The 17290-nt window shown below is 37.9% G+C and overlaps 1 protein-coding gene across 5 annotated transcripts in view; it reads left to right on the top strand.

The window, feature by feature from the left end:
• The window catches only part of AKAP9 (A-kinase anchoring protein 9), a 161389-nt gene that overhangs the window by 92956 nt on the left and 51143 nt on the right, over positions 1-17290 (top strand). For all 5 annotated transcript variants that reach the window (XM_084858883.1, XM_084858880.1, XM_084858884.1 and 2 more), the window contains 5 exons: positions 1469-1631; positions 8061-8273; positions 11134-11172; positions 12610-12842; positions 14807-14926. In XM_084858883.1, coding sequence (XP_084715009.1) covers positions 1469-1631; positions 8061-8273; positions 11134-11172; positions 12610-12842; positions 14807-14926 — 768 coding nt within the window. The remainder of the gene's footprint in view (positions 1-1468; positions 1632-8060; positions 8274-11133; positions 11173-12609; positions 12843-14806; positions 14927-17290) is intronic.

Here is a 17290-nt window from a genome sequence, read left to right as displayed (position 1 = left end):
CTTGAAACCTTTAGTTGTGCTGACTATTTATATCTTCAGATTTGGAAATGCAATACTTGTTTGGTGTTTGTTTGCTGGCCATGGGTGCTTCCAGACAAGATTTCTATCATGCAATATCCCTGCCTCATTCACAGAATAGTATGGGGCTTCAAACGACAACATCTTCCACTGGTTTTCCCAATGCTTTTTCTATCTTTTTTTCTTTTCACCAAAAAATCCATTAAGATGGAACAGCTGCACAATGTCTTCTGATCGGAAATGCTAGGAGCCATCCTTGCACCCCATGTCATCAGTGTTAAACGGTCATAGCGTTGCTTAATTAATATTAAAATGGTGGTTCAAAATAGGAGGACTTTTCTTGAAAAAAACCATGTGCTATGAGTGACAAGACACATAATATGTGAATGTATTACAGACATTCACCATTAACCATACTTATAAAAATATGGGTGTGGATTCTTCTATTTCCTGGAGTTAAACAAATATGTGTTGTGTCATTTTGTAATTCGAGTACTATGTGAAATGTCAGCAGCCTTAAACTGTCCTTAGCAGCTAGGCTGAACTTTTTTCACTTGTTTAACAGAGATCAGAAAAAAGACAAATTCTAAATAAGTTGACACCATATTTTAACTTGTCTTTACTGCATGACTCTAAGAATGTTATTTTCCCAAGTCTGCTCTATGATACTGATCTTATAATTACATCAGGTGATTCTTCGTCACGGTTCAGAGACCCATTCAAACTAGAGAGGCAGGATTTTTGACATTTTCAGCAGTGTAAAATATTGGTCTTTTACATTTTAAAACTCTGCCATTTAAGTAGGTGTTGTTTCTGCAAATTAAACAGTGGATAGAAAATATAACAGTATCCAATGTTACAAACAACTTTTAGATCCTAATAGCCTTTGACTATAGGATTGTTTCAGCTTCATTGTGATTCTCCGAACTTTGATATGAGTGGTTTTTTTTCTCTTATACATATGAATGTTATCCTGCAGTAGGTCTTGGATTATTTGAGAATAGAAGAAGGCAGGCATATTTCTCTTGAAGTAGAATTATTACTTGGGACATGAAGTCAGCTGTACATTTATCTTCTTAAATCCTAATTAGAACCTTTCTTGCTAAACTTGCAGTAAAATATAATATATACAATGTGTGTTGAAGAATACATTGAGTACTGGAAAGTTTGTATTTAATACAAAAATGAGCCTGTCATAAATTGGCATAAACTAGGAAGTCTCAAGTTCCGGCACTTGGACACGGATATAGTCATGTGACAATGTGATTCATTGTGCTACCGTGTGCAATTATTTGCTTATCTTGCTAACCACATTATGTGGGGGCAATAAAGCTCTGGTCTAGAAGTCTATAGAAGTTAATAATGATTTTTTTTATTGTTCACAACATAGAAGACTTCAAAAAATGTACTTTAAAAATATTGTAACTTTTAAAATGGTCTTATCCCATAGCTTGAACATGCTAAAGTTACACAGACAGAATTGATGCAAGAGTCCTTTAAACGGGAACAAGAAGCCACTGGATTATTCAAATGTCAGGAAGAATTGCAAGAGCGATTTGATGAAGAGGTTAAAGCTAGAGAGCAGTTGGCATTGGAGCTCAGCAAAGCAGAGAGTGAGTAATGATTTGTCCATTGTATAAGGCTTTACAGCATTACAAACACTTTTTTACATTATGTCAGTGTTTATGTCAGCCTAAAAAAAAATCAAAATTATAGAGCAACCAGTTCAGTGATCTCTTGTATCCTCATCAAAATTTCAGTTAGTTATGGATAAATTATCCTTTTTTTCAGTGATAAGAGAGAAGGCGATTTCACGTAAATAGAAAAGAAAACTAATTCAAATCACTTTGAAAGAAAGAAAAGCAACCATAATGAGAGAGAGAGAGACAGAGAGCAGAAGTGAAGACTAAAATGCATAACTGAATGTCTTGTCCAAAAGGTTAGGGAAAAATACTAACACTGTTAACATTGTTAAGGGGGAGCGAAATTTCAGTTGCCTCCTGCAAGGTAACCTCTTTCTCCTTAACCTGTACTTCCAACTAAGCGAAGCTAAAGGTTCCTTCCTTTGAAGACCAGCATTATTATTCCTTTGTTCCTATGATGGTCAGCAACACTCACAAGTATTTTTTGTTAGAGAAAGCAGCACAAAGAAATTTGTAATGGTTGGTTCTACCCTGACAAATTTTATAGAGAATTCTTTCGTCAGCTTCAGTATTTTCAATTTGCATGGCATTATGAGAAAGAAATATTTGGAAGGTTAAAAGGTTACAAAGCCTTGTGAAGTAGGAGTAATGCACAATATTATCATAACATCACTTTGTCTATGATTCAAAATCTGAAACCTGTATAACGGGTTTCTATAGCAACTGACATCATACCACCCATTGTGTGTGTTCTTTCAATAGACACTGTAGAGTCAACATGTTCAGGTTATTTTTGAAAAATTCTGTTTCCCCAGCAAGACATAGAATGAAAAATTCAAGAACTCGGACCCAAATGTAACATTTTCATAAGACTACTTTGTAATGTATTTAAAATCTAAATACAAGGACAGTCATATTATAGCGTGTGCTTTCCAACGCATATTAGGTTTGTAGCTAACTCCTCTCTGAAATGCATATGATCCCAGATTTTTGAATGAATCAACAGGTGTTTGGGTCATGGGTCCATGAATGTTTAGTTTCATCAAAGGACCCACAATTTTACTCCACTGAATAATTCACAAGCTTGATCACATAAACCCAGCCTTTAAAATAATATATATTGTCATTTAATTGGTTCTGACTAATCTAAAATAGGTTGTTATTTACATTGTACTAAATGCAAAATAAATTATTTTAATACTTGAACAGTTGTATTTCACTTCTTAAACATTTAGGATTTGTTGAATTGTCCTTAAAATTATATTCTTGTGTCGTGTGTTAGCAATTAGAATGCTTCCATTAGTGCATAAAGGCAGACGGTGTATTAAGGCTGCAATCTAAACATATTTACTAGGGAAGAAGTTCAATTGAATTCAGTAGGACTTGTTTTTTATTAAATGTGTACAGGATTGTGCTATAAGGGTGCAATCCTATGCATGTTTAGTCAGAAAAAATCTAAACATGCATAGGATTGGGCCCTAAGGGTAGTATCCGACGGTGTCATTCCGCAAATTCAAATAGCACTAGAAGAGCTCCTCCTAATATTTCCTTTGTGCAAGCGGTTATGCATTACCCTTCAGCAACCAGATGTGCAACAGGTTGCACAACGTAATGCACAACCATTTGCGCAAACACTCTTGTGCAAATGTAATTTAGAACCTAGTTTCCTCTAGTACAATGTCATTTAGGCTAGCTGATGATGCTGTTGGATAATGCCCTAAGTAACTTTGCCAGACTATTTAGGACATTCATTGAGCTTTGCAAAGTCTTTTGAGAGAGACCTCTGGAATTCTGTTTGATCAACAAAAGTTTCTAATGACTGCTAAATGGTTTACTAATGTGCCCTTGGGCAATTCTTATGAAAGCAAGCATCATATAAAAGTGTAAATAAAAGTTCTAAAGGTATTATTAATTTGTACTTCTTAGGAACAGCATTTACAATATCTGTCATTACAGCAGCCAGTACCTCTGTAACGTGGTTTTGATTAGTCTAAACAACATGGCAAGTCACCTTGATTTGTACAAAAGACAGAATAAAGCCACAATGACTGTACTACTATTCTACTATATTCTTACTGCAAATATTCCATGAAGAAATAATTCCTTTTGTTCTGTCATAATTACTAAACTATCTCCATACATTTTAAGCAGTGTTACTGACTACAGCTCTAAAGTATATGCATGTTTACAATAAGAGTGGTAGATTTTTCTTCCTGCTTTACTTAGTGGTTTTGAGTTTCACTGAAAATGTCCACTTAATCATGTCTGTGATTTGTTTAGTTTTCTTTTTATATGATAGTATCATCCTCGGACAAGTTACCAGGTACCTAATTTAAAGTCTAGTGTGTCAATCTGGCTACCTGATGCACATACATGTAGATCCTGGGTATAATTGCTGTTTTGGAAAAAAAATGTTGTAGTCCTTCCCCTTAATTTGCAGTATCTTTACAGTGTACAATGGCTGAAGACCAGAGTTGGAGTCTCACTGTATAGAGAAGTGTATGTAATTGTGCAGAGGAATTATGGGTTATATCTAATGGCATCATTGTGCTGGCGCAAAGCTTCTACTGCTTGCAGAAACCCTGTTTTCATCCTTGTAAAATGTCAAGTCTAATACCACAATTCTGCTTGCGCAAGCCATTACATACGGCATTCTGCAAGGCATTGTTCAAGCTGTTCTGCAAGTCATTCCGCAACTCAGTGCACAAGGTGGTTTACAACTCATTACAACAACAACAACAACACAACATCATTAGGCTAGATATTGCTTGCAGTAGTTGTCCTAGCTCTGCTAGCCGTTGTGGAACTGCTAGTAGAACAACGCCAGCTCTTGTCATTTTTCTCCTAGTATATAACGTTAGATATAACCCTGTGAAAGTATCCCCAAGTTAGCAAAACAGTCTCTAGAGTTGCCTACATCTTAGCCTATTTAATGCATCCTTGTGCAGAACATTTGCTCCAGACCTTTATACAATGTGAAAGCCTGCTTCATTATGTGCCTTAGCTGCGTTTTCCCGAGCTGTGACCCTGGCAAAGGGCTATTTAAGCACACACACATGCTTACATGAACAGCAACAGAAAGTCTGTCATCATTCTTCCCATATTGTATGTCAGATACTCGCTCTTGTGAATGAGTCAAACTAAAGCAAACAGGAGTGAGCAGTTGCTATACTTAAGGGCAGTACTCTGCTGAGACAACTGTAGTTATTGAAGGAGTTAAAGGAGCCTTCTGCCTCTGTTTGAATTTGTGTGGGATGTGACTGGGTGGAGAGAGAGCTGTTCATCCTTCAGCCTTTACTCATTTAAAAATTAGGTGTTGACCAAGGGGACCAGCAATATTTGCTGCTAACAGATGTTGAATAACAACAGATGACATTTGACTGGCTGTTGTGAAAAGTCAATATTTTTCTTATTTGGAACAGTGGTACAAGTGTTGTTGACTGGTAGATTTTTACTGGTAAAGCACCTATATGATAGAAGGGATCAGGATTCAACTCCCCACCCTCACCACCAATTTTGAATTGCCTGGTGCTTTCAAAAAATGAAACCAAGAGACAAAATGGAATGGGATTCAAAGAACCATACATGTGCCATGCACTTAGCATCACGCCCCGACGCCCACACACACACACTACCACCAACAAAAAGCATATGAGCTGTAACACTGACGGGACTTTTAAAAGCAAGTTTGCGGTATGGCAAGAAGATCAATTGTTCAAAAAAAAAAATCCACTGGGCAGGCATAGACCCTAGGGCATGCCTAAAGTAATTATTTGGATCCCAGTCAAGTACATGAATTCTAATTCATATAATGCTAACGGGAATTCTAAATTAGAACAGTGGGGAATTCAGTAGTAGCAAAGTGTGGGGAAGACAAAATAATGGTACCAGAGTTCTTGGAATGTTTATCTCTTACATTCTTATGGTAAGCAGGTGCTAAAGATCTTTAGGTTTGTGTTCTGTTAGAATATCTAGGCATAACTTAATGTGTTTTTAATCCACATTTAATCCACATTTGGATTAAATGGCTGTTGAGTCTCAGCCGCATTTTGGTATGGTACAAAGTCTTCATATCTATAAATCTTGATGTTATCATACTCTTTCAAGAAACATTTAAGTGATTGCTAGCATTGAAGTGTCATACTTCAATTTTGTTCAGCTATGAAACAATCAGCTTAACTTGTGAAGACTTTTTGAAGCATCTTGTCCTGATCCCTGTACTCTAATCCAGAAGTTCATAAATCAATAAGTCCTATGCTAGAAAAATCTCAGCAGTTCCAAAAATGTGTTGACATAATTCACAGCAGTGATGAATTAAGTTCTGGAAGATGAGAAATTCCTGCTTAATAATCTATTCCAGTATTAACAGATTCATTATTAACATATTATTAATTATTGTCCCTTTTGAAAACATCGCATTTATCCTAGCCACATTGTGTTGAAATAGACATTGTAAGGGTATTTGAAACACTGCCTGTATTGATACGTACAATATGCATTTATAATTTTGGCAAAATCTTTGATATTGTTCAGTAAAGGGATTTTAAACAGCTGGAAAATTAAACCTGTATTAAAAAAACCATGAATAGTAAATGGATTAGTAGAACACCTATGTAATGGAGAACGCAATCCTATGGGGATAGGCAGCCGCCTCCGAACTCGGAGGCAACCGCCTATCCATTGCAGGGCAGGAGAAGTGCGGAGGGGATCATCTCCTCTGCACTTCAGCTGCCCTGCATTTGCAGCTAGACAGCTGATTTTGCCTGTCTAGCCGCGGGAAGGCGGAGCGGGATAAGCGGCTGCTGGACAACACATAGGTTGTGTCGTACCGGTATTTCTGCCTTCCCTATCCCCAGCCCACCCCTGGGAACACCCCATTTTCGCTGCTCCGTGCTCCTCTTCCAAGCGCAGGGCCATTCTGAGCTGCCTGCGAGGCAGTGCGGGAGGGAGGGAAGGTCGGTTCTCTGGGAACCGACCTCGAAGCGCAGGCTCCGAGGTTGATTCCCAGAGACCAATGTATCCTATGGCCATCTAGCCGCTGACTAGCGGTCATAGGATTGCTCCCTAATTCTTACATGTTTTTCTCTATGACCAAGAAGTTTTGATACATAACTTCAAGAAGAAAAATTAGTAATCAGTAAAACAAATCACTTGAAGGAAGTTTTTATAAATAAACAAACAGTCCAGGTATTAATTCTGCTTATATTAGTCTGTAGTTATACCCTCTAACATTATAGGGCTCTCAGGAATGTACTGAATTTGATCTTATTAGGCCTGTATAATATTTAATATAGCTTCAGTTATTGGGCGATATAGAAACGTAATAAATAAAGAGTACATGTGTGTGTCTGGGTGTGCATGTGTTGAGAGATAGATACAGTTAGCAGAAAGGAAAATATTATGATTGGAAACTCAGTTCCAGCACCTTACACATCTTACGTAAATTCACATTCCCTATTAATATTTTGATGTCAGCATGGTGTTCATGATCAGGATTTGGAACCACATGAAAATTCAAAATGTGAATATGCCTCTATAATGTGAGTACGCAGGTGTGGACAGGAGCAACTCACTTGCTGGCTATTCTCAAAAAATGTGTAAAAGTAGGCACATTATATCCTACTTGTAGTGTGAGATTAAATGTAACAGATTTTTCTAGAACGCTTATCTCTTTAAGGGCGCAATCCTATGGCTGCTAGTCAGCGGCTAGACAGCCATAGGATACGTCCATTCCCGGGAACCAACCACAGAGCCTGTGATGACAACCCCTTCCCATGTTGCCTCGTAGGCAGTGTGGATTGGCCCCGCTCTGCGCTCGTAAGAGGGGGCGAGTAGAAGTGCCTTTCCGATGCTTCCAGTGCATCATCCAGCCTCCGCCCCCCCCCTCATCCGCTGACTTCCCATGGGCTAGACAGCTGGAATTGGCTGTCTAGCCGCAAATGTGGAGCAGCTGAAGCGTGGAGAAGATCCCCTCTGCACTGCTCATGACCTGCATTGGATAGGCAGTCGATAGGATTGCGCCCGAAGAGTACTATAGGATTTAGGAGTACATCTTCATTGCTATGAAGCTAATGCAAATGTTTGTTAATGAAAACCTTCAGTTAAAATGCTTTGTTTTAGTTTAAGTTCAGATGCAGGAGTGATCCAGCGGTGTGTGTGTGTCTGTGGTGTTTTGAATAGGAATGTAAAACTAAAATTACAGACAAAAATATTTCATTTACAATCGCTTAAGGTGAGGATAAAGCTTTTCATCTTAGAATTTCATATTGCTGTTGATGTTCTGGACATATTTGCCAACAGATTTTTCTTTAAAATAAAATAAAAAATCTTCCAAAGTTTTGAAATACATGCTTTACAATTTACCAGGCTTGATTTTAAGCATTTCTGTCCTTCCTATAGATCTTATTGATGGCTATGCAGATGAAAAATCACTTCTGGAAAAGCAAATCCAGGAAAAAACAGATGCAATAGACCATCTTGAGCAAGAACTACTTTGTACAGGTAACAAATTACAGGAACTAGAGGCTGAGAGGCAGCAGCTTCAAGAAGAGAAGGAATTACTCTTCAGACAAAAGGATGCTATGAAAGCTGATGCAGGACCAGTAGAACAACGTATGTATTTCTCACAGTCTTCCAAAGACATTGTCTGGTTTACCACTTAATGTCTAGAAGATTTTCACTAATTTTTGTAGAACTGTAGAGGTGTGGGGTGGGGGTCATATTCATCAGGTTAGCTGCCTTCTGTGAGACAAGATCATTCATGCTTTTCAAGACTGATCCACACTATCAAGATTGACCAGTTTGCCACAAGCAGAGAACATGTGTGCCATGCTAAGGTTGCTATGGGGCAGACAATGTCAGATGACTCTACAAACAGTGTAGCCCCTACATTCCAGGTGACATAGCCAGTATCGTGTGGGGGGAAATTCTTTACCAAGCCAGAATATGGCCGTCGATACTTAGTGGAATCAAGGAATCATTCACTCAGCTTTGGTTTCCTTTTCATATCTTGTTCTGAGTAGTGGTGGAGATAATAATTTACTTACATTGCTATTTCATGGTAGCACCCCAAATGCCTGGCTAAGCCTCAGTCTGGAATTATGTTCCTGGAATTTATTCATAGAATTTTTTTGCCTGTAGAATAAAGTGCCTGTGCAACATTCCTATAGTTTTTGGGAGACCATTCTTAATTGATTAGATGGATGCCTAGTTAACCCAACTTTATTGGTGTGACCGAATCCACCCTAAAGCATAAACAGGTGTGCATGTGTGCACATGCGCGCGCGTGCACACACACACACATGCGCACAAACATAATCAGTAGCTGCCACCTTCCACTGAGAGAACAATCAAAATCTTACTATCAGAAGTGGGTGCTGAAGTTAAGGTATCTTACTGGGAGATTGAGTTCTAACTCTGCCAGCTTCCAATCTGTAACCACCCAACTTCTGACCCCAAACGACTCATGTATATTTTGGCCAACAGAGCATCAAGAGAGTCAAATTTAGCTGAATGCCCCCAGATCATAACACATTTTATTTAACCAAGAACTTAGGTCTGTTAACATACACAAAGAGTATAGGATTTCAGGTAGGGAAATAAAAATGAAGACATTGGGTAGTATTCAATGTTAGTCCTATATAGAATATACCCATTGAAATGAATAGGACAAGTTAGTCACAACTAACTTAAGTCTCATTCATTTCAATGTGTCTACTCTACATAGGATTAACATTGGATATTACCCATTGTTTTTGGCTTACTATTCTTGCTTGTAGGTGATAACAATAGGGTGCTGTTTATAGCTTATGTGGTTACAGAAGAATCCATAGCAAAATGTTAGAAATCTAGGGTCCTCTGTATTTTTCTGAGGCAGCAAGGCCCAGCATGGAATTAATCTAACTCTAGTTTGGTGACTGAAGACTTGAATCCCAAATTGAAAATTCAACTAAAGAGTCAAGTCCCCGCTAACAGAAGTGGATGTATTCATATAGCCAAATTATGCTGTGAAATTGGCCCTTCTTTGATCCAGGAAGGAAGACAATAGACCAGGACTGAGATGGATCCCTTTTTGAGGATATTATGCAAGTCCAGTCTTCCTGGGGTTATCCAAAACAAAAGCCAGGAACAAGCAGTAGCTATATCCAGTCTGACCCACTAGATATGGAGGTAGCTGTGGTCAGTGGAGGCACAGATTTACCGAGGAATATAACTCGGCCAGTTTAATACTGAATATTCCTGTGTGACACTGACTAGTCTTATTTAAATGGATGTTAGATGCAATACATTAGTTAAGTTTGTAGTTTGTTCTTCCTTCCTGGTGCTCAGAACAACATTTCACGTCATAATAACCCAATGAGATAAGATAGCCTAAGTTATGGTGTTTTCCATAGGTAGCCCAGTGACCTTGACAGGTGAGCTGCAGTTTCCCTTGCCTAAACCCAACAGTGTAACCGGAGCACAATTGCTAAGTTCTTGAGTCATAATGTATGGACTGAAAAGTATTAAATTTAAGTATAATCATTGAAATCTCCATATCCATAGGAATAGATACTGACAAGGGTTTCAGTTCATTAAATGTTTGCTAGAGCTTGATGACTAGAAAGATTATATATGATAAATCTAAATTTTATTCTATATGACATATTGCCATGTTTTCAAATGAAACTTTGGTCATGAAGTAACATCTGTATTTTTAAAATAGTCACATTACGTTGTGCCCACCTTTCTGCTGGATAGCGTGTAGAAAGAAAACACAAAGCTTCTTTAAGATGCTTAAGTGCGTGCTCAATATTTGCCTTCATAAAAAACTAATTCATGTTTTAATCCTGTTTTCAATAAGAAACAACACCTTTTTGAAACAGTTTGTTAAAGGGGGTAAAATTATATTCTTAGTCCGCAATCCTGTGTGCACTTACCTGGCAGTAAGTCCAGTTGATCTCAGTGGTTCTTACTTCTGAGTAGACATAGGATTGCCTGTAAAGTTGTTTAAATAAGAACATGGACTCAATAACTGTGCTTTAAGTTGTACGTGAAATGTTAGCTTTAAAAACTTGCCAAAGAAGCAATAAGAATTAAAAAAAGGTAGTTGCTAGCAGTTCCGTACTTTTGAAAAAGTATGGTATGCAAAAATATTAGTATTAGCACCTGGTTTTCTGTTTCACATTAATGTTGTAATCAGTACATTTAGTAGCAGGTTTATTTTTCAGAATTTCTAATGGTACATCTGTGATGTGTGTTGGCTGCTCATACGACTTCCTAGAAAAAGAAGTGTGATCCATGTTGAAATGATAGGAAAATGCGTAACTGTCATACTTAACAGATTCATGATACATTTCTTACATCATTGGGCATTTTCACTGAATTCCACATTCTGTCTTCAGCTTCATTTTTCTCATATAGTGTTACACCTTGAGAAAACTATAGATGGCATGTGAATTACTTTGCTTCTTGTTTTTTTCTGTTCTCCTAGGCCTAGTAGATGCTGCAATCGATGCAGCTTCCCAAGCAGGTGTGTTTGTATATTGCATGGCCAATCTTTCTTGGGTGGCAGATTTAACAAATACTGACACTTATTAATCATGGTCTCTCTTTGGGCTTTCAGCTTACTGACATTAACTTTTACTGGTTGGCAGCTTTGATACTGTATTTCATGCTCACAACTTTCTTTTTAATAACAATTGCTCACAATTTCTAAGTACAATACATTAGTAAAGATCTTTTTAAAAGCAGACTCATGTAATAACCATCATCTTAGTCATCTAATGATTTGTCAGTTTAGGTAGTAATCTTTTGTTTGCTTTAAAACTGCAAATAGATTGGTTGATTTACACATTTGCCAAATATGTCTTCTGTATTGACATGTGATGTTCAAGCAAGCATGATGTAAGATGATGGTACCCAAAGATCTGTATTGTGTAATGCAAAAAAATGGCCATTATCTGGTGACTTTTCTTTTTTTCTTTATATGACAAAGACTCTGATCTGTAAATCCATTACTCTGCATTAACTCTCATTTAAAATCAACAAGGGATTTGTGATTGCAGCATGTATATCCATTATACTAGTGAAGTATGTTATAAATCCCTTATCTTGGCATTCCTTCTGGCTATATATCTGACATTAGCTGGGCCCCTTCTGATGTTACATCAGTGATGTGAGAGTTCCCTTAGCATGTCTCCTCCATTTGCAACTTTAGTAGCATTGGAAGCCTCAGGTAACATGTGAAGAGACCACAGTGCACTTCCTTTCCACACCAGTGTAGCCCCAGTTCCCAAAAGGAGTGGTGCAGACATAGGACGTAGCTCTGACACCATTCAATATGATCTTAAATATCCAATTTTACTGGAGTAGCATGGGAAGGAGATCTTCTGTAGCAGCTCCCATGCCACTGTGGGAGCTAAGTTCTCCAGTATTTTCCCCAAACCATGAAAGTGTATTTTAAAAAATGAAGTAGAAGAAAGGGGGTATGTAACAGAAAATCCAGTCACAAGTAAGACATCTCCTTGTCTGTTCTTACTGTAACTCACCAGGTGAAGGTCTATAGTATTTTTACATTAAAGTGTTGTATGTGCTGTTCGTTGGAAAATTTATGTTGACTCAGATCAGTCCTACTGGATGAGAAGTTAGTTGGGTTTTAATGCCATCATACATTTTCCCCAGTGTTAATTAAAATATATGCACTTACTGTTTGTCATTATGGTCTATATAGATAGTTAACCAATTAAATCGGTGTGTTTGGTAAAGTAAGCTGAGAATACCTCAGCCTTTCTTCTGGGGGTTTGTATGACTTTTTGTGATATCTTCCTTCTTTTCTTTTTATTGAAAGATACCACATAATTCTGGTAAAACCCAAATCTATTTCCATCCCTTGTAGCATGAAATGACAGTCCTGGGAGTGGTTTAACTATGCATATCTAAAAACAATTGATGCCTTTATATAAAACAGAGTTGCTGGCAGAGACAGAAAAGCTAATGAAGGAAAAAATAGAAGTGCAACGGCAAGCTGAAAAAGAATATGACTACCTTCAAAAGCAGGTGAAGGCACTGGAAATTGATATAGAGGAGCAAGTCAACCGGTTTTTGGAACTAGAGCAAGAAAAGAATGCAGAACTAATAGATCTAAGACAGCAAAACCAAGCTCTGGAGAAACACCTTGAGAAAACCAAAAAATTTCTAGATGTAAGTAAGAAATGGGTTACAAATCCATCTGGCCATTTACAACAGAATAAAAAGAAAGAAAAGCCTGTAGCTAACACTGGACATTAAAAAGTTGTCTTCTTTGCTTTTTAACAGTAGTAAAATGAGTATATTAAAAATCTGCACATTAAAATGAATGAGAAAGAAAGATAATGGCTACTTTTCAGAATTTAAAATGTGACAAATTTAGACTAGATAATAGACAAAAAATATAACTGCCCTTCTAAAGCTACTTTAGGAGAGCATGAAATTGTCCCCTCATATCTTATGAAGAGTAATTTGTAATATTACAAATATGTTGGAGAGTAATTTGTAATATTACAGAGATGTAATTTTTCCTGATGTGATAATAGAGAACAATTTATTGTGGCATGCTTAAGTTGGCTGCAGCGTTTATGTATTTACTGAGGGAGCTAATTTGATTTGATTCCTGAAGAGTAATCTGAATGGGCTGTTGCAGTAGAACCAAAAATTCTGGTCAGCCCTCTAACTATTTGTGCAGGGGCGTTGTCGTCAGGCCTGGGGCTGTGAGGCCCTAGCCCCAAATTTATTTCTCAGGGCCCCAAATCTATTTCCCCTGAGTGTCTACTGGTGCCAATTGGTAGATTTTTTCTCTCTGCTTAATTGCCACATAGGGGATAGGATTCAAGGGGGATTATAACTGAGGATGGTTAATACTCCTCATCCCAAATGCTACAACACCACCAATTTAAATGGTCCCCTGCATGACAAGCTTAGGGGAAAAAGCTTTTTCCATTGGTTTGGGATGAACCAGCTCAGGGTGCAAATTAACTGAAGAACTTACATTGTTTGATATGATTTAGATAAGAAATTAATTGGTTGGCTTTGCCTTCTCTGAAATGTAAATAAATCCTAGTAATTATTTCTAAATTTGCATATACAGATATAAATTAGCACACACAGATTTTATGCAGGTTTGTGTCCTATGGGCCTGGGCTCTGAATCTTCTATGTTTCGGGGGCAACACTCCTGTCCCTATGCAACATAAAAGGCCTGAAAAATAGTTGATGACTATGTCAGATGTTTGCAGTATTTATCTTCTATATTGCCCCTCTTCAGTGAATTGTTCTGTGAGTGTGTGTGTGTGTGTGTGTGTGTGTAATGTATCCGACATCAGCTCTGCCACAAATGTACACACAAAGTGTGCCAAATATCCATCAGTTTTCCCTTTCCCCATGTTTGTCACATTCTAATAATCACAAATTAGATAACTGCTGATGTTTTGTTAAAGTGCTCTAGGCAGCTGGCATATATGCCAACATTTTTTTACATTTTTTAAATTAAATTTCTTAATCGCCTATCTGTCCAGTCACCCGGCCACTCTGGGTGATGTACAATAATGCAAACAGTTTAAAAACAATAAAATTCCACATTAAAGCATCATTTTTTAAAATTTCCCTAACCCAAATGCCTGCCTGAACAACCAAATTTTCAACCCGTGGTGGAAGCTCATTAAAGAGGGGGCATGGCGGAGTTCCCTAGGGAGGGAGTTCCACAGAGTGGGGGCCGCCACAGAGAATGCCCTCTCCCTCGTCCCCACCAGCCTTGCTGTCCTGGCTGATGGGACAGGGAGAAGGCCATCCGAGGCTGATCTTGTTGGTCTGGTGTTGCTGAAGGTGCTCCTTGAGATCGGCTGGGCCGGAACCATATAGGGTTTTAAAGGTCAAAACCAACACCTTGAATTTGGCCTGGAAAACAACCGGTAGCCAGTGCAACTCCTTCAGCATTGCTGTGGACAGCTGCTTTCGTAATATATAGTGAAATAACGTAGTATCTAATACTTAGAGTTAAGATATCACAGTGCTTTCTGCTAACTATGAGTAACAGGTATATCTAATAATAAAACTAAAGCAAGATACCTTCCATTAATTTTGAAGTTGGTTTGAATATGTCTGCTATAAGAAATGTAATGGTTTACATTTCAGGAACAGGCAATTGATAGGGAGCATGAGAGAGATGTATTCCAGCAAGAGATACAGAAGCTTGAGCAACAGCTTAAGATTCCCCAAAGATTTCAGCCAGTCAGTGAACAGCAAAACAGAGAGGTAAGAAAAGGGGATTAATTTTTTAAAAAAATTATTTACCATGAATACATACATTTCAATTTTGGAAATGCTATAAAAAAAAACATTGATACTGACTTGGTTCGCATGTCACAGTAGCAATTCCTGGCTTCTTTAACTCAGGAATTGCCAGAGCCCAGAAGGCATGCATAGGCCAAATCCGATTTCAATTAACAGCCCAGACACACGCCCCCCGGTTCCTTAGTTGTTTCTGGATGTCCGAACCCAGAAACTCTGGGTTGTTTATGAGTTAAACAACCCAGAGTTAACCCAGCAATTGCTGATAGTTTGCACACAGCTGATGGGCTCTGTTAATCTTTGGCAATTCCTGGGTTAAACAGCCCAGAAATTCCCATTGTGACATGCGAACTGGGACATTGGCTGCATTCAGACAGTCATCCAAGACTTATGAAACCATGGACGAGTGCCGTCACCGCGTGATCCTCTCTCACCCTCACTTCCTCCCATTGTGTGCCAGCTTTGGCTTGAAGATCCCCATTATATCTGAATTGGAGAACTCTAGGTTAATGATTGCTAACAAACCAGAACAATAACCTTTGGATTAAGGTAAAGGCTGTAGTCCTTTACACCTTTACTTTGAAGTAAGCTCTGTTGAACAAAATGGACTTGCTTCCAAATAGATGTACTTGCAATTGGGCTACACAATATTTTAACCATTTTCTCTGTACCTAAGTGCAGCACTGTTGCTTACTCACCAACAACAACATGGCTTTTTAGAACTAATGGCCACAGTCCACAGAATGCCTCATGGGGCTTTTCATTTCTTTATTTTTTCTTATGGCAACCCCTGTGCTATGCGTCCAGCTGCTTTTCAAAATCAGGGTAGTTTCAAAGTCAGTTTTGCAAACTGAGGCACTGAAGGAGGAGTGTTAAAAGCAAAATGTCAGAAAGCCTACAGGGTATGCTAGAAGCCCTTGGACATGCCTAAAAGAGCTCTTTGGATTGTGATAACTGGGGTTCTCCGTGCTATCACTGAAAATTAGATAGCTCCCAGCAAAGCTTGCCATTAAGATGAAATATTTCAGTCGCCAGATACATAACAAAACAACTACTGCTTTTAGAAGTAACAGATCATTTGTTTTTAGATTTGGAGGGGTGGGATAATTTGATACAGACATACTTCAGTGCAGTTGTGCAAAATGTAGCCTAGAGCTCTGCATGGAATAGTGCTTACATAACTCCGTGGAATCCTTTCTTTTTTATAGTTTAGGGACATTTTGTACATATGAAAATAAAAATCAGAACAAATCAATTATCTTGGCTTCTATGAAAAAATGGACTGCAGTGAGAAAAAATGATCACATGCAACTTTTCAGAATAAATGTTATTACCTAAAACAGAAGAGGGATAAGGAAAAAGAAATACTTACAAATTTGTATATGTGCTTTTTAACATTGATGTTGTCTCTTTTTTTACTTGAATCAGGCCAATATTTTTCTGCATGGCATAGTTGATATGGTTTTCATTTGGGACAAATTCAGAGGGGTAGCCATGTTAATCTGTTTCAGATTTTATGGCACCTTAAAGATCTTTTTTGAACTAGAAAAAAAAATCATGCACTTCATCAGATGCATGAAATGTTATTCATAGTTGTTGCCGTATGTGTACACATATAGATGGGGACAGGGAGCGCAAACAGTGGAGCCAAACTACCATGAAATACAACATTTCTGTGCAAGGCTCAAATGTATATAAAATAAGCACAGTGGCCATTCATAAGAGCAGGAATTCATGGCTTTCGGAGTCGAATGTGGATTTCCCCCTCCCCTCTATACCTTTCTATCTATCAATATCTAAACAACCAGATGAGGATAACACTTTATGCATCTGAAGTGGGGTTTAATCTGTGAAAGCTTATGTCAAAATAAATGTGTTTGAGCTCCATAACTCACTCTTTTGTTTATGTTTTAATTTTTGTTTGTGAAATAATATCCTATTTAATTTGCAGACTTGATCCTTCAGGTAATTTCTGTCTATATGTGTGGTTTGTACTGGTAGCTGTCCATAATTGGTTCTACAGAAGAGTATTTTGTTGTTTTTCCTCTCAGGCTAATTAACTCTAATTAATTCTTGAGGTATTTCACTTGCCTTAAAACGGAACTTTCCTTTTTAATATGGTGGCAGCCAATTTCCTCTCTTTCATCTCAACATGCTATTTCTGGTTCTTCCATCTAACTTTTATTCTCTTGGCTCTTGGTTTCGGAGTAGCTTCTTGTGATTAAGTACTTCAGACATTGAAGCTTTCTTCTTGTTGTGTCATGACTCTTTTTCTCCTACACAATTTAACTTGGCTAACTTTTATAGTAAATTTATATTTGAATGTAT

This window comes from Heloderma suspectum, chromosome 5 (genome assembly GCF_057233095.1).
Source record: "Heloderma suspectum isolate Gila_16-S chromosome 5, 16-S_ref, whole genome shotgun sequence".
Taxonomy (NCBI): domain Eukaryota; kingdom Metazoa; phylum Chordata; class Lepidosauria; order Squamata; family Helodermatidae; genus Heloderma; species Heloderma suspectum.
The sequence above is the reverse complement of the archived record's forward strand: the minus strand, read 5'-3'. Positions and strand labels throughout refer to the sequence as shown.